The 20691-nt window shown below is 35.3% G+C and overlaps 1 protein-coding gene across 5 annotated transcripts in view; it reads right to left on the reverse strand.

Moving 5' to 3' along the window:
- The window catches only part of LRRCC1 (leucine rich repeat and coiled-coil centrosomal protein 1), a 41179-nt gene that overhangs the window by 9195 nt on the left and 11293 nt on the right, over positions 1–20691 (reverse strand). For 3 of the 5 annotated variants that reach the window (XM_050800268.1, XM_050800269.1, XM_050800271.1), the window contains 9 exons: positions 15558–15751; positions 14255–14402; positions 12670–12818; positions 9142–9346; positions 8276–8415; positions 6679–6880; positions 3668–3853; positions 2736–2910; positions 1049–1212 (listed from right to left, as the gene is read on the reverse strand). In XM_050800268.1, the coding sequence (XP_050656225.1) occupies positions 1049–1212; positions 2736–2910; positions 3668–3853; positions 6679–6880; positions 8276–8415; positions 9142–9346; positions 12670–12818; positions 14255–14402; positions 15558–15751 (1563 nt within the window). The remainder of the gene's footprint in view (positions 1–1048; positions 1213–2735; positions 2911–3667; positions 3854–6678; positions 6881–8275; positions 8416–9141; positions 9347–12669; positions 12819–14254; positions 14403–15557; positions 15752–20691) is intronic. The other 2 variants (XM_050800272.1, XM_050800270.1) reach the window with 1 other exon arrangement.

The following is a 20691-nucleotide window of genomic DNA, read 5'->3' on the forward strand; positions in this document are numbered from 1 at the left end:
GGCAACCATTAAAAAGTCAGGAAACAACAGATGCTGGAGAGGATGTGGAGAAATAGGAACACTTTTACACTGTTGGTGGGACTGTAAACTAGTTCAACCATTGTGGAAAACAGTGTGGTGATTCCTCAAGGATCTAGAACTAGAAATACCATTTGACCCAGCCATCCCATTACTGGATATATACCCAAAGGATTATAAGTCATGCTGCTATAAAGACACATGCACACGTATGTTTACTGCAGCACTATTCACAATAGCAATGACTTGGAATCAACCCAAATGTCCATCAGTGACAGACTGGATTAAGAAAATGTGGCACATATACACCATGGATTACTATGCAGCCATAAAAAAGGATGAGTTTGTGTCCTTTGTAGGGACATGGATGCAGCTGGAAACCATCATTCTCAGCAAACTATTGCAAGAACAGAAAACCAAATACCGCATGTTCTCACTCATAGGTGGGAACTGAACAATGAGATCACTTGGACACAGGAAAGGGAGCATCACACACCGGGTCCTATTGTGGGGAGGGGGTGGGGGAGGGATAGCATTAGGAGATATACCTAATGTAAATGACGAGTTAATGGGTGCAGCACACCAACATGGCACATGTGTACATATGTAACAAACCTGCATGTTGTGCACATGTACCCTAGAACTTAAAGTATAATTAAAAAAAAAAAAAAAAAAGAAAAAAGAAAAGGAACAAGAACAAAAAACAAAGCAAAAAACCAAAAAAACCACATAAAATGTTCATTGTCTTGTGACTCCTAACCCTTAATTGACACTGGGTATTTCCAGTTATTCCAAAGGCCATAATAAGATTCTCCATTAAATTCTGAAATAAAGTTCATTCCAAATTAATAAATATCATGTAGAACTTTTTAAGAGCAAAAGGGCAAATACTATAAAAAGAAATGCATGATAGTCTACCCTAAATTTTACAACAGTTGAAAAACACTGAAAAACAACTTTTGGATACTTTGATCCAAAGATTTTCAAACCTGCCATCTGCTCTTTAACCAAAATAAAATGTCAAACTTACATCTTTTAATTTTCTAATAGTTTCAGTTTGGTCGTCTATGATTTTGCACTTTATTTTTAATGCATCACTATCACTTTCATTTGTCTTTCGCAGACATTCATTCTCTCTAGATAAACTTTCAATTTGAGCCTCCAATTTGCCACGATTTTGGGCTAGAGAAGATCCTAAGAAACAAAAATCATCAATTACAAACTTTGAAACACCTTGGGGGTTTGTATCTTATTAAACTCTAACGAACTGTAATATAATAATAAAAAAAACTAAATAAAGAATCATAGCTTATAATAGTACAATATGAAGAGAAAAAGGGAAGCAAACAAAAAGGCCTCTTATACACTTGTGGGTATTTTAAAACCTGAAACCACAAATAAAGTTGAGAATAAGTAACTCAGATATGTAATATTAATTCATGCTATGACATTCAAACAAACAAGAGCATATTAAAAATTCCTACAGAGAATGAACGAATAAGCAATGCTCCATTACAACTGAATATCTTGGCCGGGCGCAACTGCTCACTCCTGTAATCCTAGCACTTTAGCAGGCTGAGGTGGGCGGACCACTTGAGGTCAGGAGTTTGAAACCAGGCTGGCCAACATGGTGAAACCCTGTCTCTAGTAAAAATACAAAAAAATTAGCTGGGTGTGGTGGCGCATGCCTGTAATCCCAGCTACTGGGGAGGATGAGGCAGGAGAATTGCTTGAACCTGGGAGGTAGGGTTGCAGCGAGCTGAGATCACACAACTGCACTTCAGCCTGGGCAACAGAGTGAGACTCATCTCAAAAAAAAAAACAAAAACCAAAAAACAAATATTTAGCTATTCATAATTTTAAAGGTATCTGTGAATGTAAAAAAACAAAAACAAAAACCAAAAAAAAAAAAAAACAACCCAGTATATATCTCTTGCTTTACAGAGATTGGAAAGGGAATGAGACTGAGGATTTACTGAAAAATAGTTTTCATTCATATAATATTTTAATTTGTGCATGCACAATAAATGTTGCATATATCAGAAAAGAAAATTAAATGTGTATACTGTACAAATAACTTGAAATCACTGTATAAGAATTACTTTTTGCCAGGTGCGGTGGCTCATGCCTGTAATCCCAGAACTTTGGGAGGCCGAGGTGGGTGGATCACCTGAGGTCAGGAGTTTCAGACCAGCCTGGCCAACATGGTTAAACTCCGTCCCTACTAAAAATACAAAAATTAGCCAGGCGTGGTGACATATGGCTGTAATCCCAGCTATTCAGGAGGCTGAGGCAGGAGAAGCGCTTGAACCCAGAAGGCAGAGGTTGCAGTGAGCCGAGACTGAGCTATCACACTCCAGCCTGGGCAACAAGAGCAAAACTCTGTCTCAAAAAAAAAAAAAATTATTTTTAACAATATATTTAGATGTTACTTTGTAAAAGTACACATGGTTCAGAAAAGTTGTCAAATTATCATGGGAAAAAAAAATTTAAAAAATCAGAGCCATAACTTCTTCATTGGTGTAATAAACTATTTCTCATTTCCTAAGAGGTCTTCATTCCCCTGCGGCTGGCAAATGCCTACTTATTCTTCCAGATAAAGGGTCGCCTTTTTTCTTGGCATCTTTAGGCAGGGTTGAGTCTTTCTGTCTCCCATACCCAGATTTGCTCACTTATAAGAATAAGCTATTTTCCCTTTGAAAATCTCAGAATTTTACCCTGTTGTGCCAGCTCATGTCCCCATACTTTTCTTTCTGTCCTTAAACCAAATATTAGTGATTCCTTGGCTGCTAGCTCAGAAATAAGCTGGACTTTTTCGTGCTTGAGAAGTTCTATTTGAATACTCTTCTGCTTGTCATCTTCAATTAAAATTTCAAGGGTGTTGATTTGATTCTGTATATTCCCCAAAAAGATAAATAAGAATTATTATAAGTGCTTTATTTTCTATTTTTTCCATCTTACAATGAGAAAAAATGTTATTTAAGCAAATACAAGTAAACATTACCAAATTTTACATTAGAAGTTTTAGTTTTACTAACTAAAGACCAATGTAGATCATGAAATAAACAGACGAATTTAAGAGACCACTCCTTTAAACAATCTGAATTTTACTCTAAAATTGTTAAAAAGAAACTATACCTGTAATACTCAAAATTTTCACCACGCATTTATATCAATAGTGTTAAAAGTCACTTTCCAGAAATAAATTTTGGGTAAAATAGCATTAATGTTTAAAATTGAGACAACAGCAATAAAGACATTAATTTAATGATTATTACATCTAAGTATATCTAAAACCACCAGCATCACCGCCACAAAATTAATATCAGCAATCCAAGTGGTGCTTCCCAAACTTTAACCATTTGAGTATCACTTTCACAATTTTTGCTGTATCATTGTACTGCTCGCACCTATTTAACTGAACATGTTTCTTAAAACTAATTTACTTATTTTACCTAAATGCTATCTCATGAGCTATACAATTTGTGAAATCATGAGTTTAATTTCTTTAGTTGTACTATTTTTCTTATATGCAATATATAATTAGTATCATTTAAAAGTTCCTTTTGTGTACTTCCTAAAATTATCACAACCTACTTGAGAAAATAATATAAAAATTTTAAAAACATATAATGTTGCAAAGTCTTACCTGTAAATTTGCTGCTGTTTCTTGTTTCAATTTAGAAACTTCTGCCAGTTTTGTTTTTTGTTCCTTTACCATACAGGTCAGATCTTTAATTAAAGAGGAAGACTCATTTTCTTTTCGTTGAGCCCAAATAAGAGCATGTTTGCTCTTTGCTAACTCAGTCGCAACATTTTCAAAACCATCTTTAACCTATATTCCAAAATTATATTATAAATAGCAGTTCTCCAAATAATTAGAAAATATTTGCTTCTGGAAATAGTATCACAGTTTTAGCAAAAGAGTAAGATTTAAAGATAATCTGTTTCAATCTACTAATTTCCAGATGATGAAACAGAGACCCAGGATGATTATATTTGCCTAAAGTGACCCAGGGAATTAGTGTCAAATCTAAAGCCAGAAATCATTTATTTGGGCTGGGCGTGGTGGCTCATGACTGTAATCCCAGCACTTTGGGAAGCCAAGGAGGGCAGATCACTTGAGGTCAGGAGTTTGAGACCAGCCTGGCCAAAATGGTGAAACCCCATCTCTATTAAAAATACAAAAATGAGCCAGGTGTGGTGGTGCACGCCTGTAAAATCCCAGCTACTTGGGAGGCTGAGGCAGGAGAATTGCTTGAACCTGGGAGGAGGAGGCTGCAGTGAGCTGAGATAGCGCCACTGCACTCCAGCCTGGGTGGCCAGATATTGCTCTAAGCACTGAAATGCATCAGTGAATACCACAGATTAAAATCTTTGCTTTTGTAAAGCTTAAATTCTAGGTGGCAGGGACTGACAATATAACAACAAGCATAATAAATTATACATCATGTTAGATGATACTATATGCTTGGGTAAAAGGTTAGAAGGATGTGAAGTGTGTGAAGTGTTGGGAGATGTGGGTTCAAGTTTAACCGGCATAATCACTGAGAATGCAACAATGGAGCAATGACTGGAAGAAGGCAGGGACTGCAGCCATGCAAATGTGTGGGAAAGGAGTGTTGTAGGCAGGAATGTGCCTGATACACTGGAGGACTAGGAAGAAGGCTGTTGTCACTGGAGTGGCATAAATGAAGGGGAAGGTAGTAGGAGATGAACTCAGAGGGCTAGATTGTGAGGTGTTTTGATCACTACTCTGAATAAAATGAAGGGACAATGGAGGTCTTTGAGGAGAGGAGTCATATTACCAAACATGTATTTTAAAAGAACACTCTAGCTGCTGTGTTGGGCATAAACAGAGGGGGGTAGGGGAAAGATAGAGGCAGAAAGATTAACTTGAAAGCTCTTCATATAATATAAGATAATGTGACATACCAGAGTGGCTATGTTAGAGGTGGTAAGAATTGGCCACATGTATATTTTTCAAATAATGGTGACAGAATCTCTTGAGGTACTCAATGTGTAGTGTCAGAGAAAGAGTAATCAACAATAACTTTGTTGTTGGCTTAACCACCTAGAAGGATGGAGTTGTCTTTCACTGGGACAGGAGAAATGTCAAAGTAGAAGGTTTGGTAATAAAATCAGCAGTGAAGTAGAATATGTTAAATAGGTGGTTAGTCATAGAAGTTTAAAATTCATGCAAAACATCCAGGCTGGAGATATAATGATGCTGGAGGAGTTTACCAAGAGAATGAGTGTGTATAGAAAAGAAAAGGAATTTAAGGGCTGAAAACTTGGGCACTGCAATAATGAAATTGTGGAAAAAATAAGATAAACAAAGAGAGACTGAAAAGACGTGACGTAATGGAAAGCCAAGAAAACCAAGAAATGCAGTATGGTGGAAACCAAGCAAAGAAAGAGTATGGAAGAGGAGAAAGCTATCAACCCTGTCTAATGCTACACCTAGGTCAAATCAGATGAGGACAAACTTAACTGACAACTTTCATAGTGTGGATATTGCTGGTGGCTTTGATAGCACAATGCTAGAAGAGCAATAGAGATAAAAGCCAGATGAGAGCAGCTTGGAGAGGAGAGAAGTAGAGAAATCAAAGACAGCAAATGCCCAATTTTGAGATGTTCTGTTGTAAATGGAAGCAGAGAAACAACATAGTAGTCAAAGGAAGAAATGGAATCAAGTGAGTTTTAAGATGAGAGAAATCACAGCATGTTTGTATGCTGAAGGGAACGATCCAATATAGAGGGAAAAATTGCAGATGTAAGAGAGCAAGAAAGAAGGCTTACTGAAGCCATATCTTTAAGTAGGGAAGAGGCAATGGGATCTAGTATACGTTTGGTGGGACTGGTCGGAGGAGCACAATTATTCCTCTATAGCAAGGGTTACCAAACTTTTTCTAGAAAGTGCCAAACAGTAAACTGTTAGGCTATACAGGCCAGGCCATATGAACTCTGTTGAAAGTACTCAACTATGGCTGGGCACAGTGGCTCACGCCTGTAATCCCAGCAATTTGGGAGGCCGAGGCAGGTGGATCACCTGAGATCAGGAGTTCGAGACCAGCCTATCCAATATGGTGAAACCCTGTCTCTACTAAAAATACAAAAATTAGGCAGGCGTGGTGGCGTGTGACTATAGTCCCAGCTACTTGGGAGGCTGAGACAGGAGAACTGCTTGAATCTGGGAGGCAGAAATTGGAGTGAGCCGAGATCATGCCACTGCACCACTCCAGCCTGGGCGAGAGAGTGAGACTCCATCTCAAAAAAAAAAAAAAAAAAAAATTGTAAAAAATGAGCATGGCTCTGTTCCAATAAAGCTTTACTTAAAAGAGAAATAGGCAGCGGGCCATATTTGGCCTGGGGGCTTTAGTTTTGCCAATCCCTACTCTATAGTAATAGGAGGGAATTCAGGTTTTCTGATTCCTATCCCAATATTCTATAACGTTTACAATCTTACTTAGTTTTTGCAAGAGCAATAAATAGTAGCTATTATTTACTTGAGGAAACTAAGGCCTCTAAGAATGTATATATTTTACTTAAGATTATGAAGCCAACATTTAATACAGCTATGTTTCTAAAACAAGTCCTCTCATCAAACCATATCTTACTGATTCTGTTTTCAATAAAGAGCTGGGCGCCAATTCTTACATCTTGAAATCTTCTGGCTTCAACAGTTAAAGCAATACGGAATTCATTTTCTAAATCCATATACTGCTGGCTTAACATGTCAATTTTCTCTTGGTATTCTTTTATCACTTGCTCATGTTTTTTCTCTTCTTTGGCTATTTCTTTAGCTAAGGCATCCTGGAACTCAGTATCAGTAAAAAACTCCCTTGTTTCAAGTTCCTTCCTAGAGGGAAAAACATATAAAGATAAAAGGATGATACTCACCTGAAAAGAAACATTGTAAAGGTCTTCACATAGTTCTTAATATTCTATATTCGCTATTGTTAATTCAATATCGGCCTCTCGCTTTCAAACACAGTAATTGGGCACAGATAGGTACAAATAATATGAGTTTTATTTGATTGTGTATTTAATAGTGATGGGGATAAGGGAAATATATCAAATCTTAACTTAATGAGATAGTTCAGAATCATTCTATGGCTTCAGAAATTCTTCAGGTGCATTTGCATAAGATATTTCACTTTATCTACTACTTTGGCCAAGTGTTTGACTTGCAATAAATACAGTCTGATTAACACTGGTGGTTTGTTAATAGAAAAAGTCAGTTAAAGTATAAAATTATTTACTAATCTTTTGATATTGGGCCAGTTAGTCCATTCTTTACAGTTCTCCACTACTTTTCTTGCATTACTGAAACCTATAATGTGAAACCCATCATTTCCAGTTTTTGGTTTCTTTAAACTGGAATGAAACTAAGTAAAGCAAAGTAAGTATAAAACTCCTGTATAGGAAACTAAGTACAAAATTCTAGATTTTTGTGATTATTTTCCCCCAGTCTTTTATAGTTGTCTCTTCTACACATGATAACAATTTTCCCCAGAGCACCAAAATTTATGTAGATACAAAACAAAACAGGTTTGGGAATAAATACAATTAACATATGATAATCATACAATTTCACTGGTAGGATAGTACATAAATAACTGAAATAGATAAGCTGAAAATGTTCAAATTACTGCAGATTCTATAGAGCAAGAGTTGACAAACTACAGCCCATCAGCCAAATGTGACCTACAGCCTTTTTCTTTGTAAATAAACTTTTAATGTAACATAGCCATGCTGTTCATTTTATGTATTATCTATGGCTACTTCTGTGCTACAAAGGCAAAGTTAGGTATGGCCTACAGAGCCTGAAATATTTTCTATGTGACCCTTTACAGAAAAATTTCACTGACCTCTCCTTCAGAAGAATAAAGAATACTGATTAATTTACTGATTAATTTACTAATTAACTAACTTGGAGGTCAATTAAAAATTTTCTCTCTATATAAAGACCAACTTTTGGCTGGGTTTGGAGAAATGAAAAATAAGCTATATTGTTATAAACCTATACCTCAAATACTGATAACAAAGGCACCTATTCATTTTTTAGCTACTAGTTCTTGCTATAGGGCTGATTCTAATGTATACATACATGAACACGGCATTTTCCAATAACTGATTCTGTCAGACTATACCAATGCTCAGTCACTATCTTTAAATACTGGTGGTGGGGAACCAGTAGCTTTCTTTTTCTATTTTTAAATGCCAATACATTCCTGAGACATTTTTCATTTACCTGTGTTCCTGTTCTTTCAATGCAAGAAGTTCATGCAGTTGTTGCACTTGTTCTCTTTCTCGATGAAGGGAAGTTCTAAGTAAGTATATTTCTCTATCAGCAGCTGAAGCTTTGAGTTCCACCTCTTGGATCAGTCTTATCTGAGTAAAATGCACACAATTACAGTATTTAGATAATAATCTCCCTTGCTATTTTAATGTCAATTTCCATAAGTACCTTTTAAATGACAGTGTCTGGTGACTAAGTTGATTTTCAAAATTTAGGAAATTAATGATGTTTCAGTCACACAAAGTGCAGCCTTGGAAGGAACAAATACACTAGCATTAACTATTGCTTATTTGCATCACAGATTTTAATAATTTCCATTCAGAAGTATGAAAATGAAATTCCTTCAACCACCTGAAAGCCTTTTTAAAAGCCAGCTCTCTCAGAATAAAAGCCTAACTACCTGCAACATTTCTATCAACTTTTCTTTTTAACTGCTTTAAGAGCTAGTAGTGTTAATTTAGACATAATTCAACAGGCTTTGTGACTGTTAAATTAACAGCAATTTAATTTTTGCATATAGCTCACATTTTTTTTTTGCTTATTTCCAATTTTATTTTTCCAATAATAAAAGGGCTTTCATTGTTGTTAACATCTAAAGTTCATTCAAGAAGATACCTACTATTAGACAGATTTTTTTTTTAAAAAAAGAAAAAACATACTAGCTAATTAGCTAAGAAAGAAGCTTTGCATTTTGTGACAGAAACTTCTTCCATTTAGCCTCACATCTTTTAGGTTTTCTAGGTGGTATAATTTGTTTCACAATAGAAGCTATGAATTTGTTTTAATCTATGCCACTCATACACTAAATAGAGAAATACCTGTGCCGCCTGCTGCTGCCTTTTTTGTCTCTCCATTTTTTCTAACGATTTTTCCAGGGTTCTTAAGTGTTTAAGGTGATCCTCTTGTTGATCTTTTGCTTTCATTAGTTCAACAGTCAGTTTTTTAATTTCATTTTGAAGTTTGTGAACCATAACTTCGAGTTGTCCTTTGGAATTTCTCTCTCTAAAAATAATTTCCTTTAGCCTAAAGCAGAAGTTATATGTGGTGTTAAGTATATACACATATTAAAATGGTAATAAGTGTTCAAACTTAGAGAAGATCTGAAGTATGTTTCAAATTCTAATTACAGTAAAAACTGGCAGAAAAATAGTGCATCTTTCCCCTACTCCTGAACCTAACATTATGATAAAAAGGAAAATATTTTATATAAATTACTATTCCACAGCAGAACTTTACTAAACAATTTGTTTCAGGCATTATACTAGATATGGACTTAAAGGCAAGCAAGATGAATAAGATGGAGTTTTCTCTGCCTTCGAGGAACCCAGCATATCACAGAAGGAATAGACATGATAGATTTATAAAGCGATGTGACAGATGTGCTACATAAATAGCAACCTGTAAGTCAACTTGGACTCCTTGTATCTAACCCAGACACCCAATATTGCTCCCAGCTTTGTGCTGGTTAGAACCCTTTCATTACAACTGAAAACTCTTAATCAGTTTCAATAAAAGAGATAATTTACAGACCTGCATAAGCAAACATAGAGAAGGATGTGGTGGCACTATGCTGAGGGACCACTGAAACCAAGAACATAACACAATCCTAGAATCTGGCTTCAAAAGCAGACTCTAGGAAATCAGATATCGGTGGTCTGCATGGTGTCATGCAAGAATCTTTATGTTTGGGGTAAGGGTACACATCTCTGGGATCATATTCTAATAGCCCTGAACCAAACAGGAAAGAGTATCTTTCTCTAGCTCAATTTAGAATGAGTCCTAGGCAAGGCTCTGATTAGTCCAATTGGATTCATATGTCCACCCCATGAACCAATCACTGTGGCCATAGGATACAGGATGTTTACCCAGCTTAGGCCAAGTGCTCACCCCTTACTACAGACAGGTGGTTGAGATGACAGACTGTAAGTCTACTGTTTGGAAATGGGACACTGACAAAGACGCAGCCTCATGAAGAAATTACTGAGTCATGCAGCCAACCCAGTGTAATTTCCAAGGCATATTTAAAAAAATATATCCATCAACTTCTACATTATGGTCATTTCTCCAATTCTTGTCCTTATCATCTTTCTTCTTGACTTCAATGAGAGTACTCTCCGAACTGGTCTTCCTTTGTTCATGCTCTCAACTCCTGTTTGGTATGCTATATGAAAGAGTGCTAGACTGCATATGGGTTGCGGGCAGGGAAGCCACCGAGAAGTAGAAATGGAACAATCATCTAAGCAACAGATAAGGGCCTAAAGAAAGGTAACAGGTTTGGGATACAGAGGAGATAGTTCAACATCTTTTAAGATGATATCAGTATTAATTGATGAATAAAGATATCAATAAAGATGATAATATCAACTGGCTGTGGGATAGGAGAAAGAGAAAGGAAGCAAAAAAAAAAAAAGATTCCTAGATTTCTATAGCTTTAGTGACTGACTGGATGCTGGATGGGGCACCATTTATTAGGGCAAGAAATATATAATAAAGAAGAAGAATGAGTCCACCTGAGGCCATGCTGATCTTAAGAAACTTATGAGGAATACAGACAGGCATTTTTAGTAGATAATTAGATGAACAGATCTAGTCATCAAGGAGGTTTGGATAATAAAAATACCAAAGTAGATAAGATTCATTTTTTTGAAATTGTATGGCACCCACATGCCAGACCCTTTATTAGGGATACTGATTCCCTACCAAGGCACATAAGGGAATAGGAAGATTAGTAAGGATCTAATCTCAAACAAACATGTGGTAGTGGTGGGGGTGGGGGGTGGCGTAGATAGAAGAATCAGAAAAGATTGGTTTTTCATGAAAACAATGAATGCATAACTTGGGAAACACAGGCACAACAATAGTTAAGTAAGAAGAAAGATAAAGTGTGCCCAAAGTCTTCCAGTTTAAATGGACTGGCTAGCAGCCCTAGACACAGCTTCCTCTAATATCCCGCTAAATACTTAGAATACAGAATAAAGTAAAAATTCATACACATATAACTGAAAACAAAAGATAACAGAGTGCCAAAATTTGGGAATAATTTCAATTATAAGGCAAATGGAACTAAATTGAAATTAAAAACAACTCCTCCAACACTCAGGCTTTGCCTCATGAAACTGCTCCATTCTGAAAAACGGAAGACAGATCTTTTCTCTTCCACTGTCTGTGCATGACTCAGTGACAGGGTCTCTATAAATCTGTCACTACATAATGTTGGTTACTTATCCACTTACTGAAAGCAGGAGTGCTGTTTTTCTGAGGTAGAGCACTCTAACTGAACCATCCTGTTCCCTCATCATACCCAGTGGCTTCTTGTGTCAATTCAGACAGACATTTGTAAAATACAAACAAGGCAGGAAGTTGGTGGGTAGTGGTAGAAGGGCTAACAATAACATTATGCATCATAGCTTTATAATTATAGAGGTTTAATAGCACGCATGTTGCATATTAGAATTGTCTTTATACTCGTCAGGTACAACATATCAGAGAACCATGCAGTGGGGTAGAAAACACCATGTCAGTATCACAAAAGTGCTTAAAAGAAACTGGGAACTGGGCTGTGAACTGTGTACATCAACTTATCCAAATGAGATTTTAGAAGGGGAATTATCCATTGCACAATCAGACAGGAAATGGAACCAGGAGCAACTTCCCAAAGTCTGTTAGCAAATGTCAAGTCTAGAAACCTAGTGCTCATTCAAGGATAAGAAACCATAAGAAACTCTAAAAATCTTATAATCATTTGAGGAAAAGCATAACATTAGAAATAATTACAGGAAACAGAAGAAAAAAAGTTATTGTAATTTAAAAAACTAGTATTTTCACAGAATGAAATGACAGACCTGTATTAAAGAATGCAATACAACAAAACAAAACAAAACAAAAAAACCCCAGATAAAATGGGAGACGTAATGGTGAGGATAGAATAAAAACATTAGATTAAGAAACTGGGCTATATGATACCAAAGCTCCCTGCAGAAGATGAGTATGTGATGAAATCAAACATGACCCAAGAAGCTGAAAGAAAAAGGCTGCCAATGCCTGCCCTTTACAGAATCTGGCACTTTATATAAAAAGTTGTTAATCACTGCTCTAGTCTCTTGCTGTTCTTTACTTATAATATTTACCCGACACCTTCCTGCTTGAGGGCTCAAATACATGTATCTGAATTTCTTGTTGATATAACAAGCTATTAAAGTGCTAAATTATCTAATACAATTAGTTCAAATCAAACTAAAACCACATACATTGTTGTTGATTGAACTACACTGAAACTAAGGAATTAAAGTTCTAAAGTCAGTATTCTTTATGCTATGAGGTATCTTCAGGTTTATTAATTTTTTTACCTATCTGTGGTAAGTAAAGCCAGACTATGAATATCATCTTTTTCATTTGCATGTTTATGCAGCTCATCGATATAATCCATGAGTTTATTTTCGGCTTGCTCAGCTCTCCATCTCTTCTCTCTCTCTTGGTCTAGCTGTTCAACAAGGGACTGAAAAAAAACAACAAAGTTATGTGAACTTACAAAAGTTACCTAACTTCTCACAGCCTCAATTTTCCCATTTATAACAGGGGAATAATAGTACCTACTTCAAAGAGCTGCGGTGAAACTTTTTATTTTATTTTTTTGAGTCTCATTCTGTCACCCAGGCTGGAGTGGAGGGGCATGATCTCAGCTCACTGCAAACTCTGCCTCCTGGGTTCCAGCGATTCTTCTGCCTCAGCTTCCTGAGTAGCTGGGACCACAGGCATGTCCCACCACGCTTGGCTGTTTTTTGTATTTTTAGTAGAGACGGGGTTTCACCACGTTGGTCAGGCTGGTCTCGAACTCCTGACCTCAAGTGATCCACCCACCTTGGCCTCCCAAAGTGTTGGGATTACAGGCGTGAGCCACTGCGCCTGGCCAAAAATTAAGTTAATGGTAGCAAAGCATATAGATAAGTGCAGAACAGTGCCTGCTACATAATAACCAATCAATAAATGTTAGCTGCCATTATTATGCCACAGTAGATAAGATTCGTTTTTTGAAATAGTATATACTCATAGCATGGCACCCACATGCCAGACCCTGTATTAAGGATACAGAGTCCTTACCAAGGCACGCAAGGAATATGAAGATTGGTAAGGATCTAATCTCAAACAAACTTGGGGGGGTAGAATCAGACAAGATTGATTTTTCATGAGAAAAATGAATATATAACTTGGGAAACATAGGCACAATAGGTTAAGTAAGAAGAAAGATGAAGTGTGTCCAAAGTCATAATGATAATTATTATTTTTCAATATTAAAGCCTCTATAGTTGAGAATAAGGGGAGGAAACCAGTAGCCTAAAATGTACCAATTCTATTACTGAAAGAACAATACACAAGTAATATAAGGGGAAGTTAATGAAAAATATAAAATAATGAATCTACAAGTACTGAAGTTTCTCAACATGAGAATTGTCAAGAAAATTTTGAAGAATTAAAAAATTTTTGAACACCTCTTAATCTGGGATCCAGTGGTCCAAAATTGAGTTTCATGAAAGTCCATGAAAACCTTGAAATTATATACATTTGCTTTGAGTGTAAAAATAGGCTTCTTTGAGAAGACCTGTAGAGATTTTTAGATACTGAAAAGGGTCTGACACCCCAAAAAAGTAGGAAGCACTACATTAAGGAATAAGAATTTAAATATTCATAACTGTTTCTTCCTCCAGAAGCATATAACAAATGATTTCACTTAAATCTGATCATAAAAAAATGAAATTTTCATTCATTCAAAAATAACATTACATAAAATCTGGAAATCAGGAAGGAAAAAATAACCAATTTTCATCACTCCAATAAAATTCATACACTTTTTGCTAATAAAAGCATGCATAATTTTTCTGGGACTCTGTATTTAAAATTATTCATACTACTTTTTCTTAATTTCTTAAATCATACCTGGTAAGTGTTGTCTTCTGAGTGACTTTTGTCTACTTTAATTATTTCAGTCTTTGGCTTTTCTGATTCTTGTAACATAGGACAGTTCGCTAAAGATGAGCTTACATATAATTCTTTAAGGTAAGGTGGTTTCATTTTACGATTACAACTGTAAAGAATAAAACATAGCAAATCACTCAAAAAAGTGTGTTCACATTACTTTTCTCTAACATTAACATTTCTAGTTATATATGCAAACAGCTTTTTAAAAAGAATATTAATAAAATTATAGTAACTTGGACAAACTGCTTTATAAATTTTATAATGGGTGTGCTCTGTTGATTAATGAGTACCTCAAGATTTTAAAAAAGATAATGATTTCATAAATGTTCAGGGTTCAACATTTTCAGGTAGGGTAGAATTCTTGTATATATCAGAATAATTTAAAAAGTACTATGGTAAGGTGATACCTAAGAACTCGAAAAGACAGTAAACAGAACTACTCTTTGGGAGTTAAAAGTTTAAAATCGACACATAATGGATCAAAGTTAATAGATTCTATCACTTGGTAGGACCAAAGAAATTCCAGGGTACGTCCTGGAAAAAAGTACAGTGTTTGAAGTGAACTGAATGCCTCTGTGTGTGTGTGTGTGTATATATATATATGTACATGTAAAATGTAATTGGGTAAGTATGGAAGAATTAAACAACAAAACAACAAAATATGCTTTGCAAAAGGAGAATTACAGAAGCAAAAGTTTACTGTAACCATCCCAGAGTAGTCATTTCTGAACCACTTGTCATGGTGATCCCAATTACGAAAGTACAGACATCGGTTTCTCTTGTCCTTATGGCATTAAACACAATCATCTTATTCACATTTAATCCTAAACTCAGTGTCATCTGACTAGGACTTGGCTTTCCATCTAGATCTGCCTACAAAGAGAGAAAAGGCTAGTCATGTAGACTCATGTGTACCAGTCTTATTTCCCACTGTAAACGAATGAAACTAAAACCACATACATTCTTTTTGATTGAACTAAACCTAGATTAAACGAAGGTATTCCAGTTCTAAGGTCAGTATTCTTTATGCTATGAGATATCTTCAGGTTTATACATTAATTTTGCAACTAAGGTACAGACACAGAGAAAAGGATCCTTTTATATACATTTACATGAATGTACTGACCAGATCAGAACCTACAAGGCTGAAAAATCAAATATTCAACATTAGTAAAGTAATAAATATCACCATGAGATAGCTTCGAGAAGCCAGCATTATTAACTTCTGTGTGCCTTAAATTTCTAAAACTAAAACAAGTACCTTACAAAAGAGTTGCAGTTTTTATTGTGGTGCTTAATAGTTTGAATGGTTTTGGCATAATACGGGATTTTTGATCTTCGAGGAACTTTTTTATTGCATTCTTTTCTGTTTCCATAGTCACTTTCAGAAGTTATATCTGTGTCTCTTTTTGGTCTGGGGTCTTTCTCAGGAACATTATCTATTGAATTACAAGTCTAGAATTTAAAAAGCCAACAAAGTTTGTTAAAAGTTCCGTATAAAAAAGATTGAAATTGGAAATTTTCTGAAATATTATGACTTTTTATATGATTAAGGGTTTATAAACTAGAAATGTTTGACATTAAAGACAGGGAATTAAGCTTCTGGTATGGACAAGTAGGCATCTACCATGTTGACTTTCCTGCAGATAACAATTATAAACTCTGGAAAAAATACAAACAAAACAAAACAAAAATAAAAACTACTTGAAGGCCTTAGAAAGTGAACAAAAGTAGGATTATTCTAGAGGGGAGGTGACACTTGGAAAATGGACCAGAATGAGGGTGTTTCTGTTTTTTACGGTTTTTAGCCTGAGAATGTACCACAATCAGTATCATGCAGAGAGTCTAAACCTCAGGTAGGAAAAACCAGACTTCTGGGCCTAAGGAACCAGAGGGCAGTATGAAGTGGACTGCAAGTGGCCCAGCAAAGAATGAAATAAATGAAATGAACTTTGAACTGCTACCTAAGATAAAAACATACAATCTGAGTCAAACCAAGTTAAATGCTTACTAAAAACAAAAATGCCAACCCTCTTTGGAGGACTATAACCAAATCTAGAGTATCCACAACAAAACATTCACGATGTCCAGGATGCACTTCAAAATTGCTCGCCATAGGAAGAACCAGGAAAATGACCTATTCTCAAGAGAAAATGGAGACCAAACCTGAGATGACTCAATGTTTGAATAAGCAAACAAGAACTTTAAAATAGTGATCAAATAGTGATGTTCAGTGAGATAATAAGAAATACGCCTGTCATAAACAAAAAGACCAGAAAACTCAGCGCAGAAGTAGAACTATAAAAAATAGAAATTCTATAACTGAAAAATACAATGTCTGAAGTAGAAACTGACTGAGATTAATAGCAGAATGAGACAATAAAGAAAGAGTACACGAACCTGAAGCTAGCTCAATGGAAGTTATTCGATATGAAGAATACAGAAAAACAAATGTTGACAAAATGTACAGAGCCTTGGGGAATTTTGAGGCAATATCAAAAAGTCTACATGGAATCTGAAAGAGAGAGGAGAGAATGAAGCAGAATAAATATTGGAAGAAAGTTCCCAAATTAGGTGAAAACATAAAATTACAGATTCAGGAAGCATAGAGAAACTGGAAGTAGGATAAACACAAAGAAAACCATCCTTAGGTACAATGCAGTCAAACTGCTGAAAACCAACAGAGACAAATTCTTGACAGTAGCCAAAGAAAAATGGCATATTACATACAAGAAATCAAGGATCTTGAATTCATGTTAACTTTGCAATCAAAACTATGGAGACCAGGGACAGTACTGAAAGAAAAAAAAATTGTCAATTGAGAACTCTATATTCAGTGAAAAAGTCCACTAAGACTAAAGGTGAAACACACTACTATCCACAGATGTAACACTACATTTGCTAAAGGAAGTTCAGACTGGAAGTCCTGGCTGAAGGAATATAACACTAGATGGAAATTTGAATCCTCAAGAAGAAATAAGAGCATCACAGTTGATTTATATACAGATAAATACAAATAATGTTTAAACATTTTACTTGAAATGATACAGTATTAACTCTAAGTAGACTATTTCAAGTCTTTTTTTAGCGCATTCAGACCAAAACAAAACCTAAAGAATTGTGACTAAAAAACCAACATTATGAATTAAAACTGAATTATATCCCAGCACTTTGGGAAGCCAAGGCGGGTGGATCACCTGAGCTGGGGAGTTCAAGGCCAGCCTGACCAACATGGAGAAACTCCGTCTCTACTAAAAATACAAAATTAGCTGGCGTGGTGGCACATGCCTGTAATCCCTGCTACTCAGGATGCTGAGGCAGGAGAATTGCTTGAACCCAGGAGGTGGAGGTTGAGGTGAGCTGAGATCATGCCATTGCATTTCAGCCTGGGCAACAAGAGTGAAACTCCGTCTCAAAAAACAAAATAAAACAAAACAAAACAAAAAAACCTGAATTCTAAAAATTATCCAACAGAAAGTAGGAAAGGAAGAAAAATGAATATAAAACAGAGACAAACAGAAAACAAATAACAATAAAATGGTAGACTCTAATCTAACTTCATTAATGATTACAGTAAATTTTAACAGACTCTTCAAAAGAAGTGATGACCAGATGGGATTTAAAAATAAGACTCACTTTTCTTCTGTCCACAAGACCCATTTAAATATAAAGACACAAACAGATTAAAAGTAAACAGATGCCACGATGAGGTATGCCTCTACACCCACTAGGATGGCTATAATGAAAATGACATAAAAGAACAAGATAGCAAGGATGTGAAAAAACTGGAACCTTCATATACTGCTGCTGAAGATATAAAATAGTGCAGTTACTTTGGAAAGTCTGGTAGTTGCTCCAAAGGTTAAACATATGACCCAGCAATTCTACTTCTAGGTATATAGCCAAGAGAAATGAAAATCTATGTCTACACAAAAACTTATACATAAATATTCATAGAACTATCATAATAATCAAAAGTAGAGGCTACTCAAACGTCTATCAACTGACAAAAGGATAAATAAAATGTGGTATATCCATACAATGGAATAATTATTTGGTAATAAAAAGAAATGAAGTATTGATACATGCTACAATATGGATGAACCTTGAAAATATGCTAAGTGAAAGAAGCTAGTCACAAAAGGCTAAATATTATGATTTCATTTATATAAAATGTTCAAAATAGGCAAATCCAGAGAGAAAGAAAATAGATTTGTGGTTGCTTAGGGTTGAGGGTGTAGGTAAAAGGAAATGAGCAATGACTGAATGTGTAGCACTGAATTGCACACTTCAAATGGGTGAACCACATGGTAAGTGAATAATGTATCTCAATAAGGCTGTTAAAGAGGAACATTTCATAATAATAAAAGAGTAACTTCATTAGAAAGACCAAGCAGTCATAAACGTGTATGTGTTTAATAACAGAGCTTCAAACATAAGAAGCAAATAAAGAACTAAAGGGAGAAACACAATCCACAATCACAGAGATTTAAACACTTCTTCATGCTGCAACTGATAGAACTAGATCAACCCCTCACCTCTACAAACAAAAAAACAAGCATCAGCAAATGATAGAATGGACAAAAAATGAGTAAAGACATGGTTCACCTGAAAATACTATCAATCATGCTGACTTAATTGTAGAATATACATTCTTTTTAAAAGCACAATGAATATCCACCTAGAAAAACCATATGCCAGGCTATAAAAAAACTCAATAAATTTAAAAAGATGGAAATTATTCAGAATATGTTCTCTGAACAAAATGGAAGTAAATCAGAAATCAAGGACCAATAACATATCTATAGAATGACAAATGGTTTAAAAATTAATAAAAGACATTTCTAAATATTTCTTGGATCAAGGAAGAAATCACAAAGGAAATTAGAAAAGTATTTATACAATAGCAAAAGCAAACCATACCAAAATTTGTGGCATGCAGCTAAAACAGTGCTCAGAGGAATATTTATGGCTTTAAATGATCATATTAGGAGATAAGTCTAAAATCAATGATGTAAGTATTTATATTAAGAAGTTACAGCTGGGGGCCGTGCCTTATGCCTATAATCCCAGCACTTTGGAAGGCAGAGGTGGGAGGATCGCTTGAGGCCAGGAGTTCGAGACCAGCCTGGGCAACACGGTGAAAGAAACCCTGTCTCTACTAAAATTACAAACATTAGCCGGGTGTGGCAGCACAGGCCTGTAATCCCAGCTATTTGGGAGGCTGAGGCAGGAGAATCGCTTGAACCCAGGAGCCATGGAGGTTGTAGTGAGCTGAAATCAGGCCACTGCACTCCAGCCTGGGTGACAGAGCAAGACAGTATTAAAAAAAAAAAAAAAAAAGGCGCTAGAAAACAAATAGCAAAGTAAATTCACAGTAGAGGAGGAAAATAACCAGAAATCAAGAACACAGAAAACAAATATTTATCAAATTAACAAAGCCAAAAGTCTATTCTCTGAAAAGATCATCAAAACCCCTTGCTAAGCTAATCAAGCAAATAAATAAAAAATAGAGAAAACACATATTACCAGTATCAGTAATGAAAGAGATTTTCATTACAGATCCTATATAAATTAAAAGTATAATAAGGGAATATTAACAATTTTATGCTGATAATGAGATGAAATGGACAAATTAACTGAAAAATACAACTTACTCAAACTGACAAAGAAAAAAAGAACCCGGAGCGAGATTCTACAGTTTGTAAGGTGATTTAATTTTTTTTTTTTTTTTTAAGAAATTCATTAAAGAAATTTAGTGAAAAGAAAAGCGTTTTCTACAAATGGTACTGAGATAACTGAAAATCCACATGGAAAAGAGTGAACCATATATGTACACAGATCTAAATGCAAAAGGTAAAACCATTAAAACTTTTAGAGGCTAACACAGGAGAATGTTGTTTTGGTATGCACAAAAGTTTTTAAAGTTGCAAAAAACAATGATCCTAAAAGGGAAAAAAATGATAAATTGGACTTTATCAAAATTAAACACTATGGCTTATCAAAAAACCAGTAAGGAAATGAATGTGAGATCCACAAACAGGGAGAAAATATTCATACTAGATATATTTGACAAAACACTGGTGTCTAGCATATATAATAAATTCCTACAACCTGGATAAACAACCCAATTTAAAAATGGGCAAAAATTTTGAACAGGCATTCATAGAAGATAAATATTCAACAAGCGCACAAAAAACTGTCCAACATAACTAATCATTAGTGAAATGTAGATTAAAATCAGAACAAACATCATGATACTCCCCCTAGAATGACTAAAATAAAAGCAATGCTCACCTCACCAAATATTGGTGGTGTGGCAGAAAAACTGGAACAGTCATACATTGTTAGTGAGAATGAAATAGAATAACCACTTTGAGAAAAGTTATCAATTT

The sequence above is a fragment of the Macaca thibetana genome, chromosome 8 (genome assembly GCF_024542745.1).
Source record: "Macaca thibetana thibetana isolate TM-01 chromosome 8, ASM2454274v1, whole genome shotgun sequence".
NCBI classification, from domain to species: domain Eukaryota; kingdom Metazoa; phylum Chordata; class Mammalia; order Primates; family Cercopithecidae; genus Macaca; species Macaca thibetana.